General features: G+C 54.2%; 2 protein-coding genes across 2 annotated transcripts; one reads left to right on the forward strand and one right to left on the reverse strand.

Annotated features, from left to right (window-relative positions):
- Window positions 1–6,065: 6,065 nt before the first annotated feature.
- COCSUDRAFT_11799 (Exonuclease) lies at window positions 6,066–8,482 on the reverse strand (the record flags this gene model as incomplete). Its single annotated transcript, XM_005651370.1, has 4 exons — window positions 6,066–6,254; window positions 7,088–7,249; window positions 7,634–7,787; window positions 8,415–8,482. Coding segments are annotated over 4 exons (573 nt in total), but the record flags the coding sequence as incomplete, so codon positions are not given.
- Window positions 8,483–18,995: 10,513 nt separating this feature from the next.
- Window positions 18,996–23,760, forward strand: COCSUDRAFT_64705 (PLP-dependent transferase; the record flags this gene model as incomplete). The annotated part of the gene is made up of 11 exons (XM_005651371.1): window positions 18,996–19,204; window positions 19,359–19,625; window positions 19,735–19,817; window positions 20,024–20,137; window positions 20,454–20,652; window positions 21,031–21,227; window positions 21,584–21,718; window positions 22,045–22,303; window positions 22,634–22,737; window positions 22,973–23,206; window positions 23,608–23,760. The coding sequence occupies exons 1-11, from the start codon at window positions 19,195–19,197 to the stop codon at window positions 23,758–23,760; spliced, it is 1,755 nt and encodes a 584-aa protein (XP_005651428.1). The 5' UTR covers window positions 18,996–19,194.
- Between the last annotated feature and the right edge of the window lie 816 nt (window positions 23,761–24,576).

Genomic DNA, 24,576 nt, shown 5'->3' on the forward strand with positions numbered 1-24,576 from the left:
ATGTGTAGCTTTGCATTTTGGAAAACAAGCGTTCACACAGAGGTGATGTTGAATGGATGAATTAAGTTATGTTCAATGTGATTCAATGTGTGCATTCAGAGCACACCTGCCGGGGCCTCGGGGCAGCCAGTGCAGTCGCGCCAGAGCGCGCCTTCCGGAGCGGGCTTCAGCCGCGAATTCACCCTGCAAGCCACAGACTCCGCCCACCTGCCAGTGACCGATGATCCCATGGTCCGCACCTGATCAGGCATACATGACAGTTGCTACAAAACCCTGCATGTAGCAGCCTCATGTCAATCTGTCTTCTCGGTCATGAGGTGTAGCTTCAGGTCCACTGGATACCAATGTGTAGAGATGTCAAGCCTTGGTGCCTTCTGCACTGAAATGGTCCAGAGATATTAACTCTCAGTGTCTCCTGCACATACTCAAGCCTCTAGAGCTTAGATCAGGGTCCTGTCAAGAGTGCCAGGGTTGTTTTCTGCTTGCCCCGCTGTGTGTCCCCCTGCAGGGCACAGGGTGAAGGTTCACAGAGAGCGCGGTTTCATGGTCTGAGAGGAGGAATTGTGTTGTGCAGGGTGGGTGGGGCATTCCGCGCCAGGGCAGGTTTGCAGATGAGGACAGCTTGGCATCAGCGCTGCCGTCTCGGGCGTCCATGGCCATGAAGCGCCCTGGACTGCCCATCTGGAACTCTGTTGGCCAGCAGCTATCCACTGGTGTGCAGAACCTCACCATGCTCCATACTTACTCACCTGCTCTTATCATTCATCTTGATGCTCACATCCTGTTGCCAAATCAAGAGTGACAGGGCGCAGTGTCACAGTAGAGTGCCCTTGCAACTGTTGACTGTTGTGCTATTTCAGAACAAGGAGATTGCCGTGCACTAGTGATGAAGAGCCACAGTGCCCGATTGGCCTCCAAATCAGGTGCCAAGTGGGCCGATCGGGAGTACCTTCATGCATCACAGCAGGCGTGCACCAGCGTTCAGCTGAAGAGCTGAAGTAAACGGATGTGTCCTGCGCAGGCCGGCCGACAATAGCGGGGGCGCTGCTGCAGCAGAACATGTCGGCGCTGATGACCGAGGTGAAGGGACAGGCAGCGCAGGCGGCTGTCGGCCGGTCCGAGGCGGACGGCGCCGAAGAGCCCGATGCGTACCTGGAATTTGCCGAAGACGACGAAGCAGCTCCCCTGGATCAGGGGATGGAAACCGAGGAAGAGGAGCCCCTGGACGAGGAGGATCTGATGGCGGACATGGACATTGGTGAGAGGTGCTCGGCGTGCGAGCTGCCGCCGGCCGACTCGGCGGAGGCGAACGAGGCCGACGAGCCGGTTCTCCTTGATGACGACCCTGATGCAGCCGATGACGCAGGTGCGCGCAATTGTTGATGTTCCTCTCACCAGCCCAACAGGCTGGTTAACAACACCAGCTTTGTTGTTGTGCCCGCAAGCATGATTGCTGAACATGTTTTGGAGACGCCGTCATGTGACAAGACATTCGGCTCTGCACCCCGACGCCGCACTGCAGGTCCCTCCTCATACCTAGTATGAAGGATATAAGCGGGGGTTGTGCAGGGCGCGAGCAATCCTTCAAACAACGGCTGACGTGGACGGCTGCGGTGATGCAGGTGATGTGGAGCCGCACGCGCAGGGCAAGTCACCGCCGGCGTCAATCACGCACCCGTCCCAGCTGGTGCTGCCGGAGGACATGGATATGGCTGACCTGGCGCCAGCTGGGGGCCGTTGCGCGACGCGGCGCTCGGAACCCGGCAAGCGCGCGGCCACACCAGAGCGGCCGCAGCGGCGCAGCCGCCGCGCCGCCAAGCGCGAGCGCGCATCCGACTCGGACTCCACCGGCTACTCTGGAGGGCGCAGCACCGACGTGCGCACCCTTCTGTTCTTGCCTTTTTTCCCTGAGGTGCCTGCTGATTGCATGATTGCTGATTCAAGCTGGATATGGTCCTTGCCTTGCGGGCAGCTGTCCAGGATGGCTTGACCGAAGGATGTTGGCGACCTCTTTGCTGTATTTGGGGACCTTGAGACTTTCTCAGGCATCCCCCTTGTGAAAATGTATGTAAAGGGATATTTGCTGGCATCTGGAGGCTCTCAAACAGGGAGCACACAGGACTGCAGCATGTGCGCTGTTTCAAGCTGACCGGGCGTTTCTTGTCACTGCAGGACGTGTCGACGGAGCCCATAATCCGCACACGCAGGGCGGCCGCGCGAATGGAGCAGGAGGTGGAAGAAGAACAGGCGCTTCACTGGGGCGTGCGCAGGAAAGTGGTCATCAAGTGAGCACCCTCCCAATCGTCCTCCATGGAAGGCCCATGTGCTCCGCAATCTCAGCATTTCAGTAGGAAGGCAATGTGTAAAAGTGCCGGCCAGATATACTGTTTCCCAACCTGAGGCAAGAACTAGGCACTCCTTGATATGAAGCAGAGATACCGCCCATGTCGTTTGCACTCCATGCAGCCTCTGTTTCCATGCAGTGCTGCAATTCTGCATTACTCGGCAAGCCATCTTGCGGGCCCGGCTGCCGCCAACACAACTGCATGCACCATTGCCTCCTTTGTAGTCAGCATCCCACTGGACACCTTCTGAAAGTCGAATCTGAAGTTTGTTTTGCGTGCGCCGCAGCCGTCTGCCGGAGGCGTGGAGGGACCCGCCCCCACAGCAGTGCGTCCTGGAGCCTGCACCATCGGCATCCAGGCCTATTGAGCACTCGCCCTCCCTGCCTGGCTGCGAAAGGGTCCTCACCGAGGTACGGCCTGCCGACACCTGCCAGCATGTGCCTTGGATTGAACATAGGGGTAATCAAGGAGTTGCTCTTTGATTACTCCTAGTGAACAGGTTGAGCCCTGTTCACTGTGTGCGGCGCTGGTCAGCGCCAAAGACACACTGAGCTTTGCCGTTGGGCACCAAGTGCATTTCCTTTCGCTCTGGCCTTTACGGGCCTTCACAGAGGCGTGGCGCCATTCCTAATGCTGACCTGTGAAGCAGTGACAATGCCATGGTTGCAAGTCATGCTGGCTCTGGTACAGTCTAGAAAGGTCAGGCTTGTCTTCCAATTCCCTGTCTTGATGGCATCTTACTGGATGACGATAGGACTCATCAGGATAAAACCTTGTTCAATATCTGGGGTAGTGCTGAATATGGGAGATCTGCCTGCCGCAGATGCAGGTGACCCGCAACGCTCACAAGCGCGCATTGGCGCCTGCCGGGAAGCCGGTAGAGGGCATGCCACGGGCCGGGGCCTCGCCGCCAAAACTGGCGCGCTGGGCGGCAGCCGCCCCGCAGCTGGACGTGAAGCTGGAGGAAACTGAGTCGGACGCCGCCGAAGTGCTGCTGTCGTTTGTCTGATGCGTGCTTGTGCAGCGCTGATCAGATGCTTTGCATGCACCTGCAAGCAGAAGACAGGAAAACAGCACACAACCCTTGCGGCCTCAATTGCATGCTCGGATGAGCATGCTAGACAATGTGCTAGGGCGGGCCATTTGTGCAGGCGTAGGGTGCACAGCACAGTGAAAAGGAAGGCTGGCAGGTCACCTGTAGGGCACCTGTACAGGAAGGGCCATCACAGGGATAAAAAGATCTGCATAGAATCAGAAAAGAATCGCCGCTGGGACTCTGATCTGCACTCCTCTCTGCAGTGCACTTGGTGGCGTGCCACTCCGGCCCTTTGCTTGTGAGGGCGGCCGTGCACCAACATTAGAATCTGATCACCAGTTTGGTTGGCACCAGGTCAGGTGGAAAATTCGTTGCAAGGAAGAAAACATTCTGCCGCAAGGACCTTGTAGCAGGCATTGTGGGGCATGCAAAGTGGGACCCACCCAGGAGGTTTGAATCCTCCCAAGAGTCGCAGCTTTTCGCCTTTTTAGAGCGATAGAGAAGGAGGAAGAGATCACTTCTATTGCTTGGACGGGTACATGGTCTGGCGAGGCCCAAAGGGCCTGCCAGGGAGATCTCATGCGTCAGCAGACAGCTTATTCACTTTCACTTGGGTGTCTGTGGACAAGGAAAGGATGAAGGGGGCATTCACATGTCAAGTTTTCATCAATAGGAGCCAGCCGATGAAATGAGGCGCAGCTCACTGCACGGATCCGGTGTGTCTTTGGGGCCCGAGATTCTCTCACCAACCCATTGCAAGGTGAGGGGTTGTGACATTAGAAAGTCAGCACACCACACTTAGGCTGCTTTTTTCCATTACCCGGTGGAGCAGGATGCTTGACATCCATGCCGAGCCGGGAGCAAATGCCGCGCATAGATTTTCCCAGTTTGTCAGGGCTTTTTGCAGCTGCCAGCAGTTTTCTAGATTGATGACTACGGTCAGCCCAGAAGCACATCAGCCCTTTTATGCAAGCTGTGTGTCAGCTTCGCGTGCAAAATGTTCCAGACCAATCTCCGGGTCAGAAACAGGCGCAGGGAACAGTCCCGTATGCATGCATGCGCAGAGACACATTGTTTTTAGATGTGAATAATGCCTGCTCGTTAGAAAATTTCGTTTGCAGGCTTTTCCAGAGTCACTATGGGTGTGTCCATGGCTTCCTCCTGCAATTGGCCCAGTGTTTCTTGTGCATGCATGCTAGCAAGTGGCCTCAGAAGAGCAACTGCCAAACTGTGGCTGCCAAGAATGCTGAAGGTCAAAGGGCGGAGTTGAGTTGCAAAAGCGATAGGCAGGCCACTGTTGCTGACTTCACCTAGATGTCTTGTCGTTCTAGCCTGAAATGCACATATGCTGGGAAAAGTATCAGTGCAAGACAGATCAGGTCCACACTGATGCTATAGCTAGTAGATGTTGTGCAGATTGGATGGGCACAGTCAGCGCCAGCTGCAAAGTGTGCAGCTGCGTACAAACTGTGCAAAGCTGCTGCGACGTTGTAAATAATCTTTGTGAAATTGCATATACACGGCACTGGCATGACAGAGCACATGATCCCAGCAAGGCTGTGTATTTGCAGTCGCGTGACTGGAATAATCCTGCAAGCAGGAATGTCAGAATCCAAGGCAGTGTAGATCTCACAATGCAAAGGGATTAAAGTCTTTTTGGGCGCATGGTTCTCTCAGTCCAGATTTTTACAAGGTTACGGATATTGCACCGACACCACACTGTTCTGCTAGGAAGGACGACTCACTGATTCAAAAATATGCTTGCAACACTTATCAGATGCAGCAATTGAATGCGCCCACTGCTGACATGCTAAGGAATTCAGACTTTGTTTTGGGGGTTCAACTTTTCTTCCCACTCACATTTTTCATGCATGCTCTGCGCGTCTTTTTGCAAGGATACTATCGGCTGGGCCTTCATGCATACTGGCAAAATCGGACAGCACAAGCATCTGCTGGTCAGTCAGACATCAGATTCAATTGGGTGCATATCACACAGTGTGTAAAATTGCTCCGTGTTCTCTACATGTTTGTCATAGTCACAGCTGTATTTGATCAAACTTTGAAGGCGGTTGAATTTGAATTTGAATTTGAATGTGTGCTGTCAGGACTTGGGGGCCTGCTGCGCTGGAGCGCTGTCCCATCCGTTGGCCTTTCCCCAGCGGTACATCTCCAGCAGCTTCTCCTGAAACTTCCCCGCCGCATTCAGCTCCTCATACACCTGTGCACAGAACAACGATCAGTTACAGGATGACTCTTATTTGCTTTGCAATTTGGCAGTGTGACTCTGCACTCGAGAACCATGTTTCTGCCGGCATAGCTGGCCAGTCTTCGTCTCCACGAAGGAAACATGTGCCAGTGCTGTTGCGGCTCTGCATGTAAACTGTCATTATGCTCGATTTTGCCAAGCTTTGTGGGTTGCAGCAGGCCCGACGTCTGGCACGCAGTCACTGTGTGCTGGAATGGAGAGAGCGGAGGTAGCGCTGATCATATGTGCCTGGAAGAGGGACAAATGAAAATGTGTTCACAAAGGAGGGGTGTCTTGCGGTCCCGCCTGGAACAAGGACATGCAACAATGTGTTCAAGAGGGGCCAGAAGCGTGGCAGTCGTGCCTGGAAGAGGGAGAGCGCGGTCCGGCTACATTTACAACGCCTACATTTAAAACACTCAGCCCTAATTTCAGGTCTTCACATAATCCTGTTATTATCAAGGGAGCAGCGATTGCGTGCCTGGAAGAGGGAGAGGGCGGTGCGCGCATCGACGACAGAGTCGTGGGTGTCCTGCTGGATGGATGCGCGCAGCAGGTAGCCCGCCAGGAAGCGCAGGCTCAGCTTGCGCTGGCGCTTGAAGTGGAACAGTTCCACCGTGTCAACCACCTGGGAGACAGCACAGGGTCCACGGGTTTTACAAGTCTGCGCAAAGGTGCAATCACATAATATGTGCCTCTGTGACTGGTGGGCATCCCCAGTGATTACACACCAGCTGGGGGACAGCTGCAGATGTGCTCTCTGAACCTTTTGCAGAGAAATCATGCAGGGCGAATTTGCTGTAAAGCGCTTCTGGTCTGTCAATCTGCTTATGCGCATGGCTGCTTCCTGGGCTCCAAAAAGGAGCATCCCAGTGTCTTTTGCTCATCGTGCATGCTATGTACGAAGAGCAGCCCAGAGCAGAGCAGAGCGGGGTCATATCTGCGTTGGTATGGGAGCCAAGAGGCAGATGACTGGAGAGCAAGTGCTGCCAAAATCTTCCTGAGAGAGCAGATTGAGCAAAAGTTAGCCACCTTTGCTCGACCAAATCACCTCAGGAACTTTAAGCATCAGCTGACGTCCTTTCACCAGCTGATCATGCACACCATATTTGCCTTCCTATTCGCTGCTGCCATGAGTCACTGCTATCCTGCAGACTTTTGTAAGGCCCAAAATGTGGCTGCAGACGCCCTGTGTGTATGCCATATGTCCTCTGGCTTTGAATTTACCGAACTGCACAATAAACATGGCCCCGGCTGGCGGGGGGCGGTACAAATACCGAGCACCGTGCCCACGGTTGATTGGGTCTTGCTTGGATCTGGCGAGTCCATCAAGGGGTAGGAATATGGCAGCCTTTAACTGCAGCTTGTCTGCAGGACGCACCTTGCCTCTTGGCAGGGAAATCGTGTAATAAAATAATAATAATAATTTTTATTATGACAAGGGGGGCAGAGAAGGCGCACCTGTGCGGGGGGCACGAGGATGTTGAGCATGCGGAAGTCCTTCTTGAGGCCGTGGCCAACGAAGATGGCGCCCGCGTCGATCAGGTAGCGCAGTTTGAGGTAGGCCGCCTTGTGGGTGGTCAGGTGGTGGCGCGACTGCGCCGGGTCCAGGTCACCTGGCACCTGCCATGTCAGCTGTATGACTCAGCACTGACTCAAAATTTTCTTTTGTCATCATTGCAACTGTCTTATTGTTGCCGCATAATGTTCATGTGCCGCAGTTGCCTCTGGCGCTTGCTCTGCCTTGATGCCTGCATCTCTCCTTCTCTAAAGTGATTGGTTCTCTATTGCCCAGGTCAGAGCTCTGGAACATGGAGCAGACCTCTGAAGAGAAACCTCACAACCAGGGGACCGCCTATCAGCCACTGTTCGAAATTGCAAAGTCGGCGGGCAACAGTGACCACAAATGACAACTTCGAAGGCGCACAGCAGTGACAAACGAGAGCCAAGCCAGAGGATGACATCATCATGACATCATGAGTTCAAGAAGCAAGAACAAGCGCTCACCAGGCCGCTCCACTTGGTAAGGTAGTCGAAGATGGGCTCGGTGGCGCGGATGTAGTCGTCGATGCATGCGCGGCCGGAGAGGGGCCCCTGCCCTCGCACCACACTCACCCGCCCCAAGCCCAGCCGCGACGGCCGCGTCTCCACCTCAATCCCCCTGCACAATTATTTAGATTCCCTGGAGGGGATTCTCTGTGGTGCATGTGAGACTAACATGACCCACCCAAAGTGAGCAATCTATTGCATGACATGCAAAGCAGGGAATATAGAATCTATTCCTGGCTCGGGTCACTTTCTGTTCATTATGATCAAAGGGCCGGGGCGTGTTGCACGGGTGCATATAGACTCTATGGCAAGGCAGCCCTGTCTCCTTCCGCGGCATTCGCAATGACTAAGCCTGATACCTCTCTGCTTGAACCCCCCAGCCCCGCAGGGCTTTGGCACCAATCTGTCGGGTGCTGGCCCGTCTTATTTCTAGGTGTCTCCAAGCTGAACACATTCCCTAGGAAAACTTGATCAGCACGATCATCCTAAAACACCAGCAGATTCTCAGTGTTGAAGGAGTCTCCGGTGAATCTGGATGCTGGTTTGCAATATAGTACGCACCATCAAGGACACTTGTTCTTTGATTCAGGATGAAAAGAAGGTCCACATAGCATGAGATGGGCTCTTGGACTTGATTTGCCCCCATGCGGTGTACACCTCCCTGACCCCCTGGTTGAGAACCCACGCAATCTTGATGGTGCGCACTGAAGATTTGTGATATAATTAATTGTTCACCTACCCTCGCATGACCTTGTCCGGGGGCGAGTGCGCGACGAATTCCGTGTCGATGCCCAGCAGCGTCCCCGGCTTGACCTCCTCATCCGCTCCTAGCGGCTTGAATATCGGCGACTTGAGCCGCGCCGCCGCCGGGGACTGCAATTAAAGCAACAGATTTTCAATCAGATCTAAGTGCATCATTGCGCCACTCATACATAAAGTGGTGCATTCATTCTGCAAACATAACGTCCCACTGTGAGGAATACCCAATAGGGAGTCTTAGGCCGGAACAAAAAGAAGCCTGTCCTCCCCAAAGTGGCAAGAGGGTGTTTGGATGCCAGCATTGCAGAATTGGACCACATGATTGATCCAAGGATGCAAGAGAGATGCCAGATGGAAAGGGCGACCAGGTCAAAAGCCAAGCACGGAAAAGGGCGATGGACAGAAAGATACCCATATTTTCCTGTGCATTGTCTCCTTCAGCATGTGGCATTTGCGTTGGTTTCCCAGTCCATCTGGCAACTGGGCCGCCAGAAAGTGCTGGACGAAAGGCCCATTGGGGCGCCGACAACCATGACAGTTGTAATTTTGCATCCCTCAGACATGTCTGTACGCCACATGACTCACCTGCAGAGGGGGCGCGTTGCAGAGCTGGCAGAAGGATTCGAATGACAGCACCGGCGCCTGCTCTGGCATCATTGGCAGCTGAGCAGCCGCCTGGATGCTGTTCACCTGCATGCAACAAAAAGTGTATCTTCTCACTGAATGCTGTGTTCACCAATCCATGGAATTATTCAACTGTGAAACACAAAAACAGCGCGCACCATGTATGCAGTCTCACACACGCTGCAATATCCCGCGATTCCTTGCTAGATGCATTGCAGGGCCGGGCCTCGCCTTCGAGAAGTAATGCTGTAAACAGAAGTTATAGACAAGTCGGAAAAAATTGAGAGGGGCGTGCCTGCTTGTAGTAGAGGAGGCAGGGAACCTTCTGCAGACCGTACAGCTGAGTCACCTCCGCAGCGTTCGTGGGTGTCACGCAGAAGTCGTTGAACAGCAGCCAGTTCGCGCGGCTCTGGGGCGCCACTCCCGCGGCGTTGCCTTTTCCCAGCGCTATTAGCGGCAGCGGTGGACTCCCCTGCAACTCCAGCGGCCCGCTCGCATCCCCCTGTGCAGCAGCGCAGATGGGGAACTTGTTGCTACTGCTTTGCTGCTTCATCCCTGATAATGCATAAATTTTCCACAGCTCGGACTCCAAACATGAGAGGATGACAGGTGCAAGCAGCCCCCCCCACTCATGCAAGACATCTCTCCAGACAACCCTGGCAGCTCAGAACGGGTCATCCGCTGAGAGCTGTCACAGCAAATAATTTACAGGGATGACTCATACCTGATTCGATGCCTCTTGGCTTGCCGCTAACGGCTCCGCCGCAGGGTTGGCCGCAGCGGCGGCGTCGTCGCTGCCCGGCCGGGCAGCTCCAGGCAGCGAGCCGCTTCGCGCGGCCGCGATCGCCGCCGGCTCCGAGCTGCGATCGAGCTCCAACCCCTGTATCTTCACTGTGACCCCGGCGTCTCCGTCTGCTGTGCTCGCCTCCGCTGCATTGCCAACATCGGCTGCCTTGCTGCTCTGCTCTGGAGAGAACTTCTCCCCGTCAGCGATATCGATGTCTGCTTTCGTGCCGTTCAGCTCTGCAATTTCTGAAAGCTCTGACGCAACCGCCGCGTCGGATGACAGACTGAGCACTGGTGCTTCAGCTGAGCTGGGACCATCTGTCGTCTCACGCGCCGGGCTTGCAGCTCCTTGATTAAGCAACGACTCTGACTCCTTTCCTGCAGCCCCAGTGTTGTTTGACTGTGCGGCAGAGCCTGCATCCTCGGCTGCGGCTGCAGGCATGTCAGGCTCCACGGTGGAGGCGTCGAGTCTCCCGTCTGTTTTGACCGGGGAGGCAAATATCACACGGTCTGCGGCGCTGTTCTGCGGGGGCGAGAGGCTCAGCCGTGAGGCTGGCGCCGGGCGCGCGCGGCCGAAGCCGATCGGCAGTGGGGACGCCCCCGGAGACGAGACGTCGGCCACGTCTGGCAAAAAGCCCCGGCCAGGCTGCACATACGGCGGCAGCACCTGCGCCAGAACAGGCCCTGTTTCATTTAAATTCATAATCAAATCCATTTTCAAAGCACAATCTCACCGCTGCAAATTTCAGAGGGATCTGCTATTTAAGGACCCCAAAACTGCCAAAAGGACCAGGGTCATACCGTCAGCCCTTCAGAGGTAATGCCACACTTGTCGATACTTAGTTACCATGTGATGCCAGAGGGTTGCACTTTCTTTTGAGATTTTCCTCTTGTCATGTATGTATATAGGCCGGACCTTGATGTGCGCAACAATGTGCCCCTCGTCCTCGATGGGTTCCTTTTTCCCCTTCCCCTTCTCCTTCGCTCCCCCGTCCTCCAGCACGTGCGCCACCAGCGCCGTCAGCTCGTACACCGCTCGGGCGCTGCCGCTGCCGGAGGGCGGCGTTCCCTTTTCTGCAGTTGTTGCCTGTTCTGGCAATGCTGACTCATCTGGTGAGTCATCCGCTGGGGTCGCCAGGTCCGCGGCGTTGTCAGCCTCCCTCACAGTCACCTGCGCCCGCATGGCAGGAAAGAACCTCAGCCAGAAAGACGATAACAATCTGGGCGCTATGGATGCCTATCACGGCAGATCAATGCCAGTGGACACGATAAACAGGTTTTTACCGGAGCTCAGGTACTGTAATGCCCTCGCAGTGTCTCAATTTCAGTGTACAGCTTGATAGGAGGGCTGCAAAGACAGGCTTGCTCGGAGCAATGCAAGACATAAGAAAGTCCACGACCGGAGCATTCATTTTCTAGCACAACAGACATATCACACAAGAGATTCTGGGATGGCAGGGCAGTACCTCGGAGGTGAGGCAGTTGGAGGTGACTTCGATGGCCCAGGGGAGCCAGGCAGAGGAGCGGCGCCTAGGGGATTTACTGCCGCTGTAGGGCTGCCACCAGACCAGGTCAGCTGTGTCCAGCAGGCCCGAGCTCACCACCAGCACCTGTCAGGGGGCGTGCCCGTCAGTTTGGGGAATCTGGAGAAGTCATGCCATCTATTTTGAGTCATGGCAAGGCGGGATCTCGGAACACGCAGTATTCTCGCCCATCTGCCAAGAGGAACAGCACATGGTGAGCGACAAGGGGAGCCTGCATTGGAGCACGAGTAAACCAATGAAATTGCATATTTTAAAAACAAGAAGTCCACAGCTTGACCTTTAGATCCTTGCAAATATGTCAAGGGCGTGGGCTAGAGATAAATGTGATAGGGTAGGCAGAGATCCGCAGCAGCTCACAAATGTTGCTATATAATATTATAAATAAAATAGATAAAATATTATCTGCATGGAATCATCTGCATGAGCAGCAAAGCAGCTCAATAGCAGTTGCAAGGAGGGTGGGCAGGCGAGCACGCACCGTGGGCAGCTTTTTGGGCAGGCGCTGCTGCTGCACATGCTGGTACTTGAGCCGGTCGTCAAACCACGCGCGCATGTCAGCCGTCGGCTTCAGTGAAGCTGCCAGCAGCTCCGAGAAGCTGGGCCGCACCTGCACGCAGAGGAAATCCAGTTTCATTTGTCACCATTTGTCATCACGGCCATTGTAAGGCCTACTCATCAACCCATTCCCGCCTGCCAGCTGGGTAACACGCTAGCACCACGTGGCCCTAAATCAGGACTCCCAAGCTGACTGCAGGCATCCACATTACGCCGTCCAGTAAAAATTTCAGTTATGTTGATAATGTTAGTCATCGACAGACACATGCAGGATTCCTTTCGGCTCTGGCATGCCCCTGAAAATCCTCACAGTTACAGATCTGCACGAATATCAGACGCCTCCACTGATAGAAATTAGTAGTCTAGCATCGGTGAAGGTTGTCAGAGACGTAATCAGAGCTTCTAGAACCTCATATGTACCGGCCGAATGCTTTCATTAGCGGAATCTACACACCAAATAAAAAGTGTACAATACCTGATCGGGCGCCCACAGCGGCATTGCGGCGGCCTTTGGCGCATCGCCGGGCCGGAAGGATAGCGGCTGCAGCGCGGTGGTGCCGCCTGAGCCTGTCGGGCGTTCCTTGGCCGGCGGATACTGCAGCTCCACCTGCAGCAGCGCACGCAGCCGCTCCCATGAGTGAGTGCTCACCCTTCGACAGGTTTTCAATACATGCATTTCAGTATTCAGGGCATGAACGGATGACGATTGCCATCATCATGACAGAACCTGCTGGAGCATTACCCGATACATACTAAGCTCTAGGAGACTCTAATGTCAATTGGAACAGAGCCTGAAGCGGGCAAGTGTCTTAGTAGCCAGTCAAAGAGCACGCATCAGCCGACACAGATGGAAATGCACGACCTCTTGTATGGCCCCAATAGGACTATAGCCTCACAAGTTATGCAAAAATCAAGAAGCCCACCTGGAAGGAGAGGATGTCCTGGGTCGTCTCGGCCTTTTCCCCGTACAGGCAGCGGATGCGCTGCTGCATCAACACCCCAAACAGGCCGTCCAAACCCGCCGCCGTTTGCTCCGGAGACGGCCACCCGACATCCTCCGCCAGTCCTACAACTTCTTCGCCCCATCCATCCACCTTACTACCCTTGCTGATTAGATCCGCAGCCTGATCAGGCGCGGGTCCCCCCGTGCCGCCACCGTCGCCCCTAGGCCGCCGTCCCGCGGCGTCCCCATCGGCGGCCTCTTTAGGCTGCGGGGAATTCTTTGCCGCTCCTTTTTGTTGCTGACCTGAAAGGGGTGTACCGGGCGGCGGCTGGGATCTGCGCTGGGCTAGCTCGCTGCGCAGGCGTTCCAGCAGGAATCGCTGCAGCGACTGCACCCGCCGCGGCAGAGACTTCTCCTTGTTCGTCTCCACCTGCGCGCAGCATAGCAAGAGTTGGACATTGTTGAAATAGCATCCAAAGCGGTACCTCAGACAGTCAACGAGGATGAATTGCTGTAAGGGGATCAGCTACCCCAAACATGTTTGTTTCAGGCGTCAACGCTATACAAGGCGCAGATGGAAGCCAGCAATGCGACACATTATATTATCAGATTGTAGATGCAGACAAATCGACTATCTTGAAGACTCCCGTGGCAATCCCACCTTGGTGTCGCTATTCTCGCCAGAGCGCTGCAAGTGCGCGCCTCTAAGAATCTCAGAAACATTGAATCAGAAATATACACAGCAAAAAAAAACAACAAGAAGAGGTGCAACCCGCCTCGATATCGCTGTTTTCCCCAGAGCGCTGCGAGTGAGTCTCAAGCAATCCAAGCGCGGCGGCGCCCTTGTTCTGGCGCAGAGCGCGCAGCAGGTTTGTGGCCTGGCAAGCGGCAGGGCCCCCCGCCAGAAGCATCCTGAACAACAGCGTCACTTCGTCCAGCAGGCTGAACTCTTCCTTGGGGTCCGGCCGCACCGCCAGCATCGTTGCTCGCAGTTCCGGGATGAAGTACAGCACCTGGCGGCATAGCAGACATAATCAGAATATGACTGCATGCAGTGAGCACTATATAAAGACATCAATCAGCCCACAGCAGCAGTACAGCGTATCAGGTTGGGCATGAAGTGCAGAATCTTGGAAAGCACAAGCAGACGTCAGAAACTGCTTGCATGACCCTGGTAGAATATTGGGGTGGCTCTTGGCCAACAGCAGTCTGAAACACGTCAGAGACAAGAACAAGTTGGAGTAAATGATTAGCGATTGTGCCGGGACATCAAATGTGCTTCTTGATTTACAAAAAGATCTAAATACGTGACATCTGTGTGTACTTCACGTGTCCATCTTACCCATGAAAACAAGAAAACGCTTAACTCATATTTCCACCAGCTTATCATAATCCTAACAATTGCGGCGAATGTGTCTTTGACTAAGGCGGCACACCTGGACCAGTGAGTTGGCGTAGCAGTTGGCGATCTCGTTCTCCAGGCCGGCGAATCGCGTGGGATTGTGCAGCGCAAAGTCAAACTCGTCAAAGCGGCTGCTGTGCACCTAAACCAGCCAAATCAAGCAACCTCAGTCTTGCTAGTGTTGCAGATCGCACTGGCCCCGCTCTGCAGTTCCTGACCACGATCCCAATCAAAGCAAACTAGAGGATATGTGAAGCAGTCTATCATCTACTTGACTGTTGTGTGAAGACGGAAAAGCAATGTTCCAGGTGTTACTTGACGTAGCTTATCCTCAACGACTGGAGAACGTGAAGAGTAGAAATACTGTTGTGTGGACAAGCTTGAATTCCAGCAGTGGCGTCCGACATGAAATTAAAATGGTGAAGGATGAGGTAGGGAGGCACCTGGCGCAGAGTGACATGGCGGTACCCTTCGGGCAGCCCAGACTGCCCGGCAGCTGCCCGCTTGCGTGCCCGCTCTGCCTGGCCATCACCCCTGTGGATGCACAACACACTGTAAATTCACTTTTGCGCATGGCACAAAATACAAATCGACTGGACGCTACATGTGAAACGGCAGCAAGGGACTTTCAAGTGATGAGAAGCTGTTCCACAAGTTGCAGTCCATCTATGGCAGTCATGTTGTTGAGAGCATCAGCACTCAGGGCTCTCATCGCCACTCCAAGGATTGCTGAGGGTCTACAACGAAATCATTGCCACATGCCCCCTTTACCTTGTGAAGCAGCTACCTCAGGCACTGACAATTGGAACTTGATGACCAAGAAAGCCATGAGAGTGACAGAGTCAGGCAGGTCAATTATTGGATACAATGATCACATGCCTTTATACAGCCATGCGACACTTTCAACAACAAGTGGCACAGTGGTGGAATCTCACAGGTCGTACTTCTCAGCCTTGGATTCAAGGCGGAGGTTGCGCAGGGGTGCAGCTGCGCGCGCGGCATCCCCCTTGGGCAGGCCACGTTTGAAGTGGGGGTTCTGAGCATGGCCCACAAAGTCGACCTGCAAGTCACCAGCACTTCACCACACTGTGTACTGGGAAGTGGTGTTTGCATGTGCAGCATGATTGAGGAACAGGGGTGGAAGACTGTGGCACATCCGGTATGCAATCCTCACTGATCTGACACAGGCATCAACCCCATATCAGCGCGCGAGGATGTGCAAGCTGGAGTGTGCCCTTCAGCCAATCAGATGTTTCTTAGAGCACTACATATCCGAGAAAGAGTTGCATGCATACCTGCTTGAGGCCTGCCGCAACGAGAGGGTGGACCACCCGGGGCGGCTTGGTGCTGCGCGCCAGCTCGCTCGCTGACATGTCCGACAGCAACCGCCCCTGCATGTGCACAAATATTTCTTACTCATTTATTTCAGAAACAGAACATTCTGGGTCTCTTGTATGCGGCAATCATGGTATCCGACCATAAAATGCAGCCTCAAACTTCCGATCCTGCAGATGTGATTTTCACATGAACAGGCCTGGGCCAGGGCAGCACAGTGTGTATACCACACATTCACAGCTTTAAAGAAGGCTGACTACATTCCACAAGTCAGGGTGACACAGGGCGACTAACCTGCCCGGGCGGGTACACGGCGGCGAGCGCGAACGAGTCGTCCTCGGCCAGCTGCACCGCCGAAGGTGGGGCCTGCCGCGGGGGGACCTCCAGCGGCTGAGAGTAGGGGTTCACGCAGGGGGCCTCCCCGCCCATGACCCACAGATACACGTAGCCGACCGCGCTGCCGAACGCTATCTCCTCGCCCGACGCCGACACATCGCACGCTGTTAATGCATCGCCCTCCGCCTCCAGCTGCGCAAAAAAGCAGTCAAGAATCAGTGCCTTTTGACGTTCCAAAGAAAGGATGCCTACATGACCAGTAGCCTGTCCCCAGTGAAAAGTATTGCATGCATGCCACGAAAAATAGTGAGTCCCTGGTTGCAGGCGTGGATGGCACGCTTGCCCACGAAATGACTTTGCCGTCATGCCTTGGCACTCTGTGTGGCCACCGTCACCACTCGGGCAGCCAAGAAATAGATTAAGGCAAAATACCTGGCAAGCAAACCTTCAAGAATAAGCCTGGCCTGATCCCAGTCAAGCTTGGTGACTGGAGCGAGAGAGGTGCTCCCGCACCCGTTCGTAGCGGGAGAATGCAGCGCCGCTGGTGTCAGCGAGGGTGAATGTGCCGCTGGAGGAGGCGACGAGGATTGTGGAGGAGAACTTGGGGTGGAAGCGCAGAAGCGAGGGGCCGGCAGGGAACGCCACTGTACCGCTCATGCGCATGGCCGAGCGCAGGTCATACACCTGTGTTTGGCATCAGCCCCACATCTTTGTCTTCTCTGGCTCGACTGACTGCGCCACCATTGCTGTTGGTGATCAGCAATGGTGAGTGAATGGGGCGCCAACATTTGCTGGTTGCTACAGAAGTGCTGAATATTTATTGGCACTGTTGTGGTGGAGTGTCATTCAACCTGTCCTCCATACTGGACGCACAATCTCACGCTTCATCAATTGAGTATGGTCACTGCTGACCTGTTTTCATCTCCAATATCCAGCACATGTCTTTGCTTACCCAGGGCATGAGCTTCACCCATGCATTTCATGCAATGACCAGGCCATGCCAATATTTAGGAAAAGGTACAAACATGTTCAAGGCCCTGGAAATGGAAAGCCGTTGATTGCCGCACAGTGACCATGCTCAGTATTGAGACTCCACAGAACCAAGCTTCTGTGCTTCTACGGACCCCACCTTCACGTAGTTCTCGGGCACTATCTGGCCCTGCCGCGTGCCGTAGCCGCATGTTGCCAGCGCGTCGGCGCGCGCATCCATGTCGGCCAGCCCGGCGGCGTGCGCGGCCACGCTGTGCTGCGCTTTGAAGCCGGCACGCGGGTCGGCCAATGACACGTTGCCACCTGGCGACCCCAGCGCGACTAACCCCCGCGCCGCCGGCCGCATCACGTACACTGGCTCCGTTACGGTGGCCTGCGTATACCGTCCCAGAAGTGTTGGTCCGTAAACGCCCACAGTGAGAGTGAGCCGGCCATCAATACCCAAAATTTCGGCATAAGAAGCTAGCCACCCGCAACAAGAGTGGTGCAGAAGCACAGGACCTCTTGAGCATGAAGCCTGTCCTCAAACTTGTTCAAAGAACATTCGTTAGCACCACCGCCGCTCTTCAGCACCGTAGACTGACTACTTTTCTAAAAAGAAATCATATATCTGGGAAAGTTTCAAGATCAGGTCCAGTGATTGGTCAGCCCTATTGAAGGGGGATACAGTCCGTTCACACCTTTGAGACCACTTTGCCGGTGAAGAGGTCGAGCAGGGCGACGCCGTGCTCGGTCGGGGAGTCGGCGCCGGCAGCTGCCGCGCAGCTGTAGCCCACCATGGCCTGCCCCCGGCTGTGCGGCTCCGCGCAGATCGCCGTGAAAGCCTCCACTCCAGCCTGCACCGCAAAGCGCACATGGTTTTATTGAGACAAACCAACGGCTAATTCAGGGCTTATTGGCAGGCTTCTCAGAAAGAGCAGTCTTCCCAGTGCCTAAAGGCTCGCACTTACAGCCCAGAGTACCTACGAACACATAGAAGAGACTAGTGCATGGTATCCTGTGGGATCTGTAGCGCCAGGGACTTCTGCATTGGAAAGGGAAGGAGGGGAAAATACCTGAGCAATGGTGACGGTGGCACGGGGAGCGCCGCCGGAGCTGTGCCAGCGGACCCACTCCTGAGAAACTGAGGCGATACCATCACCCAGAGGGGCGCTGCCCAAAACGGGCACCTTGTGTGCCCGGACAGTGCTGTAGGTTGACAGGTCTGGGCACTGCAGCCCAAAGAGGCCCCCTGTTGCTGTGCCTGCAGAGAGTTTAAATACACTGCATTACATATGGTACATCTGCATCCCCGCTATCTTCCTTGTTGAGGTCAGACGCAAGTCCAGATCAGCGGGAACCCATCTCCATGGTTCTTGAAGCAATCGTGATTTTCAAATTCACTTAAGGCATCACTGACCGAACTATGCGCTAAGATGAAGAATGTGTCTGATCACAGCTTGAAATAGGGAGACTGGACCTCCCCAGATCAGCCTGTAAGTAGGAGAGATGAGGAAGTGTTGTGAGCCATGGATATTCCGAGAGGCAGCAAGGTAGATGTCACCTGACCATAGAAGCTCCTCACTGGTGCTGAATGATATGGTGGTGACCTGGACGCACAACAGAATACCTCTGAATGCCACAGGAACAGTTCGCCATTGAAGCATCCCTCCTTGCTTCAGCAATGGATATCGCATTTAGAATGTCACTGAAACTCTTGCACTACTCACCGACTCCTTCAAGCTCGGGTGCAGCAGGATCGCCCTGTTCAATGCCCCAGACTGCATTGAACAATTTCAGATCCAACCTGAGATATCGTCACTGAATTTATACCGTGCAACATCTACGGTGTCTGCAGGACATTATTTTAAAAAATTTATGCCAATATTAATTGCTTTTGAATGAGATCGCAATTTTTACTCGGACATGCACTTTCTCAGATCCCCCGGGCGCCCCGCTGTCGCGCGCAGCCCACCAGCTGCCAGCCTTTTCAGAAGGCGTTCCTGCGGCACCTCGAAAACTGGTTTCTTGTGATGACGCAAACTTGAATGATTCGAAGCTTATTATGCACATACTCAGAGGAAAGAAGAAGGTTATGTTCAGAAATGGAAGGTTGGTGTAGTTTTAGCAATTAAAATTTTACAGGCTTGACGCTACTTTTGCCTCGTGACTTGCAGACAGACCTAGCCGAGAGATAGCAGGGCTACGTGGCTAGTACTGCCATCCCAAAAAAATGTTGTACTCATTCTGACCGTCTGGTGACACCATGAAGCACGGTATGGCTCCATAAGCTGCACTGCTTCTTGCCAAGCACCTAACGTAACCTGGTCCAAAGCATTTGCAATGAGGGCACTTGACTCGTCCAAAAACGTTTTGTATGTAGCGCCGTTGCCGAAGAAATGTTTTTTCATCTTCAGATCCGGTGTGCAGGTGGAAGCGATTTGCAGCATGCCACGATCGATGCCCTCTCACGACTCAGGCCGCAAGCAGAAGCAGCATGGGGAGCCATACAGCAGTCTTTAGATCCACTCATCAGGCTTGTTTCACCGCATATCGAGTCTGGGACGACCTGGATCGATGCACACTTGGGTGGGCTCTTGCCTTGGCAGATCGCTGCAGTTACGACCGTCACAGTGCTGCTGCTAGCATGGCTGTCCCAGCTCGTGCTGACAGCCATAGCCGAACTGAAAGAAGCTGGTAAGAAATGCGCAAGTGAATGCAACATGGGTTCACTACCAGCATTGCCAACTTACAACTGTGCCTCGGGACAGAATTTGCCACTGAGGTGTTGAACTTATCTGAACAGGTGTCCTTCAAAGCTTGTTTGAGGTCATCAAGAGCCTGCCAGGCATCAGGGGCATCGTCCAACGCGAGAATGCAAAGATGCTGGTGTGATGCCAGCTGTATCCAGTATCTTATGTTCGCACCGATTGGCTTACAACCATGAAGCGCAGTCCTGGACAGTGGGCCAAAAGAAGCCAGCTCATTGGCAATATAGTGCTCTGGGACCTTTGTCACCCTTGCGCCAACTCCAACTCTTGCATGAACTCAATTACTGCATGAATACTCAATATCTGCGTGGACTCACTGAGCAGGTCAAGATCAGGGCGTCCATCAATAAGGGCAATGGAGTGAGCCAGGAGCAGTACCTGGAGCTACCCAAGAATGGCATGGCTGCTGATGAGGTCAAGGCACGCCTGCAGAGCAGGGTGCGCCTCGATTTCACCCCCTCTCTGCTCTTCACAACCAGATGGTACACCCGTCTTCATTGTGCGTTTGTAGGAGAGCCGAACCTGAACGTGCCAAATTCCTTCCCAATCACCCCTTCACTAGAAAGTAGCAAGGGCCGTGTGCATGTTCAACGACCCACTATATGGCATGCAAGGTGATCTGCAACATGCATGCCTCTGCCATGCATCTCCCAAAAGTTCTCACAGCTGAAGAGCCGGCGTGCTTGTGGCAGAGGCACACGCCTGGCGGTTCTCATTCAAGAACGAAAACTTCATGCGATGATCATGGCCGCAGGGCAAGAGGGACGTGGCATTTGAGGAGGGGTACAGCAGGGTGTCTGGAACGCTGTACTTGATGGGGGAGGAGCACTGCCGCATGCTGAACGACGTGTATGCCTCGTTCTCGCACACCAACCCCATGCACGCGGACGTGTTCCCCTCTGTGCGCCAGATGGAGCTGGAGGTTGTCGCCATGACTGCCGCCATGCTGGGCGGTGCGTGTGTGCTCTTTTTACCTGTTTCATTGCCCTGCACAAAAGCTGCCCTTGCCCCCCGCATGCATGTCTGATCAGATGAGTTCACATGCCTCAAGCTGCAGTGGCTTCACATTATAGTAATGCTGCAGACAAGAAAGGCAAGTTTGCATCATATTCGAGGGAGTTTGAATGCAGCTCAGCGGATGGCTGTGTTGGTGTTCACCCTGCTGCAAGCGATGTCAAGTCTCCGCAAAATCCCATAGATAATCCCCAAAGAAGAGCATCACCAGGATATATAGAGACAACCTGTCATGAATATCCTGGTCCTCACACCAGCCTAAGGGAGTGTATATTATCTAGAAGAGTTGACCCACAACGGGGCTGCCTTACATGCAGGCGGCCCTTCTGGGGACCCCGACGTGTGCGGTGCGATGACCAGCGGCGGAACAGAGTCCATTCTGACGGCAGTGAAGGCTTCGCGCGATTACATGCGTGCACGGAAGGGCATCCGCCGGCCGGAGATGATTGTGGGCCAGTCCGCGCACGCCGCCTTCTTCAAGGCTGCCGAGTACTTCAACGTCAAGCTGGTCAAGGTACTTTTCTGTCCTGCAGGCATGACACTCGAGTGAGGATCGCACTCCTGAATTTCCTCTTCCTAGGAAAAAGCTGTCTTGGCAGGATGCAGAATGGTTATCCGCTATCCTGTTGCTTGCAGTGATAGCTCTGCTTTGCCGCTCTGCATAGGACTGGCGCAAGAACACCAGCATGCATGGGATCATGCAAATAATTCCCACAAAGGATTGCTGCACAGCCCCTCTCTGCCTTGCTCCCAATCCTGCATGCATGATCTGCACCTGCCTCGCAGTCTTTAGTGCTTTGTCTTTCACTGGGTTGCCAGTACTTGACAGGCTGACATGGGCTTTTCATGTTAAGCTGCGCATGTGGGCAGGTGCCGGTGGGGAATGACTACAGGGTATCGGCTGCTGCAGTGGCGCGCGCGATGACTCGTAACACAGTGCTGGTGGTGGCTTCCTCACCCTGCTTCCCCCACGGCGTCATCGACGACGTGTCCGGCATCGCTGCGGTGCGCCCTGTGCCATGTCATGTGTCTTTCACTTACATGCCTTTCTCTTGGAAAACGTCTCAGCCCAGCAAGGTTGGGCATACACCGCCCTTCGGGTCCGCAGTATGTATTTTGCCAGGTTGCCAGGCCCTCTTCCCTCAGCCCCAACGCCTGCTCATTGCATGTACTCAGGCGTTGACTTGCACCAGCCAGCACCGACTGCAAAGTCACTTCTCACCCTTGTCGTGCGGTCAAGCTGCCTGCTGCTGCAAGGTGACAGCTTAGCAGGGTGACGGTGCTCGCCACTGTGAAGCTTATGGCTGATCGTGGTTTCTAACTGCCAACAGCTGGCGAGGAAGCGCGGCGTGTGCTGCCATGTGGATGCGTGCCTAGGTGGCTTTGTTCTTCCCTTCGCGCGCGCGGCCGGCTACCCAGTGCCGCCGTTCGACTTTTCCGTGCCGGGCGTGACCAGCATGAGCGTGGACACGCACAAGTTCGGCATGGCCCACAAGGGGACGAGCGTGGTGCTGTACCGCAGCAAAGACATCCGGCGACACCAGTACACTCGTGTGACTGAGTGGAGCGGCGGCCTCTACATCTCCCCAGGTTAGCCTTCCTGACCCCCCAATAAATAAGCCCTGCTGCAGAGGCACAAGACAAAATAGAGGCTGTGGGGTTCATGCAGTTTCCAGGCATCGACTAGGCAAGTTGTGACATTGTGTGGAGCAATTATTCGCAATTGACTGCTTGAGCAGGTCAGCATTGACAGGGTGAGTGTGACAAGTGTGAGGAGCAAAAGAATGCTTGGGCTGGTAAGCAGCAGAAGAAGGCCAGTGAGGACTAAAATTGTTCATCCCTCACATGCTCCCGGAAACCTGTATGGGCACTTTGTGGAATTGCGCGCCTGGCAAGGCTGAGGCTTTGTTTGCACTGCAGGCTTTGCAGGCAGCAGGTCAGGCGCCCTGATCAGCACAGCGTGGGCAAGCATGATGCACCAGGGGCTGCAGGGCTATGTCAAGCTCACTGACCAGATGATGAAGGTTGCTTTCTGCCTAGTGCTGTCTGACCGATTCCGCCTGACAGTGCTATTTTAATTGTGCAGCGCCCTGACTGAAACTTTTTCAAGATGTCCACAGCTCACATTCTTCACTCAGGCAAAGTATTTTCTGGGCCCTTTTTATAAGCAACTAGCTTCACTGGCCGATGTCATGGGCCAGTGAAGCTAGTTGCTTATAAAAAGGAAACGCTGATATCCCTTCTAATGTTGTTTTACAGGCGGCGAGGCACTTTGCAGAGGGGGTCAAGGCCATAGAGGGGCTGGAGCTTGCAGGGGATCCGGCCATGACAGTGGTGGCATTCAAGGCCACAAACGCGCGCAAGCTCAACATCTACGCGGTCAACGATGCGCTGTCAGCCCGCGGCTGGCACCTGAATGCGCTGCAGCTGCCTCCCGCTCTCCACATGTGCTTCACTGCGCAGCACGCCAGCATCGTCGAGCCCCTGCTCAAGGTGTGCCTCCTCCTCTATTTTGTACACGGCAAACCCAACCGCCGGCAATGATATTCCAGGAATTGCAGCTGCACTTCTGCTGCTGTTTGGGGAGGTTGCCATGCATGCTCATTAAGCTGTTTGAACTGAGCAGCCTGCTCTGTTTCTGCACAGCACCCAGCCAGTCCAACTGCATCTGTGCTATCACTAGGGCGGCACCTCTAGCTATCTGCAATATCAAATTATTCCAGGAACAAGAGGCATCAGAGGTTTGTCAGAGCTGAGAGAAACTGGCACGGCACCAATTAGAAAGCCTTGTCAGGATTTCAAAAGTGTGTGTCTCTGACAATGGAGACTTTCAAAAGCTCAACGTGCGTCCTGTTTCTTTTCATATGTTTTTAGCTCCATCATGGGCTGTGCAGGATTTGAGGGAGTGCGTGGAGGACTTGCAGAGTGGCGGGGAGCATGTGAAGGACGGCATGGCCCCAGTGTATGGGCTGGCATCTGTCTCCCCGGATCGCAACATTATTGGCGAGTTCCTAGTTGCATACCAGGATGTGCTCCTCTCTGGATAGCAGTGCGGTGCTGCGTCAGGCAGATGCTGCTTACTTGCCTGACTGGAAGTGGCAAGCAGGTGCATGCAGGCCTGCACCCCTGTCTTCTGGCACAGCTGAAGGACATCCGCAAGGACTGTGCTTCCCTGGAACTCTTAAATTTTGGATGCACATGCCATTGCATGTATTTTGCTCAATGCTTCAGTGCACAGTCAAAGCACTGGTCGACTGCTTCCTCGAATAGCAGCTTCTATGTAATTGTTTAGCTTCTATCAACCATCTGGCAAAAATACAATGTGTTGTACGATGAGGTTCATTACAGAGACACATGCATGAACTAGAGAAGGTGTCCATGAATGGCCACTGGGGGTGTGTACATTTCGCTGGTTTGTCTGCTTGGGTGCGGGAGATAGTATGGGTGGGTAATGGTGTGTGTTACATGAATGGCCATCGGCAGACATCACGGCAGGCACAGGTCATTCGATCCGCCGTCGTTATCTGTGATTGATGTCGCGATGGAAAGGCCTCATCTCGACGATTCTAGCATCTACCAGCACCCACCTACAAGCTACATCGTCGATCCTGCTATCTTTGAGTGCCGCAGCGCATATTCAGCAACCACCAGGCAAGTAAGATGAGAAGAGGCTTGAAGATTCACTCGTTGTGTCCAGAAGGAATTGAAGGTGGAAGGAACGAGGTTGAGGTCGAAGACGCTGAGGTTGACTTCATCACCTTCTCTCATGATGGAAGCTTCCTTCCTCTTGGCATCTATTGACGACCTTGAATCTGCTGTCGCTTTGCTCCCACATCCCATCCCTTAGCTTCCCAGAAAGCTAC

This window comes from Coccomyxa subellipsoidea (assembly GCF_000258705.1).
Source record: "Coccomyxa subellipsoidea C-169, whole genome shotgun sequence".
In the NCBI taxonomy this organism is placed as follows: domain Eukaryota; kingdom Viridiplantae; phylum Chlorophyta; class Trebouxiophyceae; family Coccomyxaceae; genus Coccomyxa; species Coccomyxa subellipsoidea.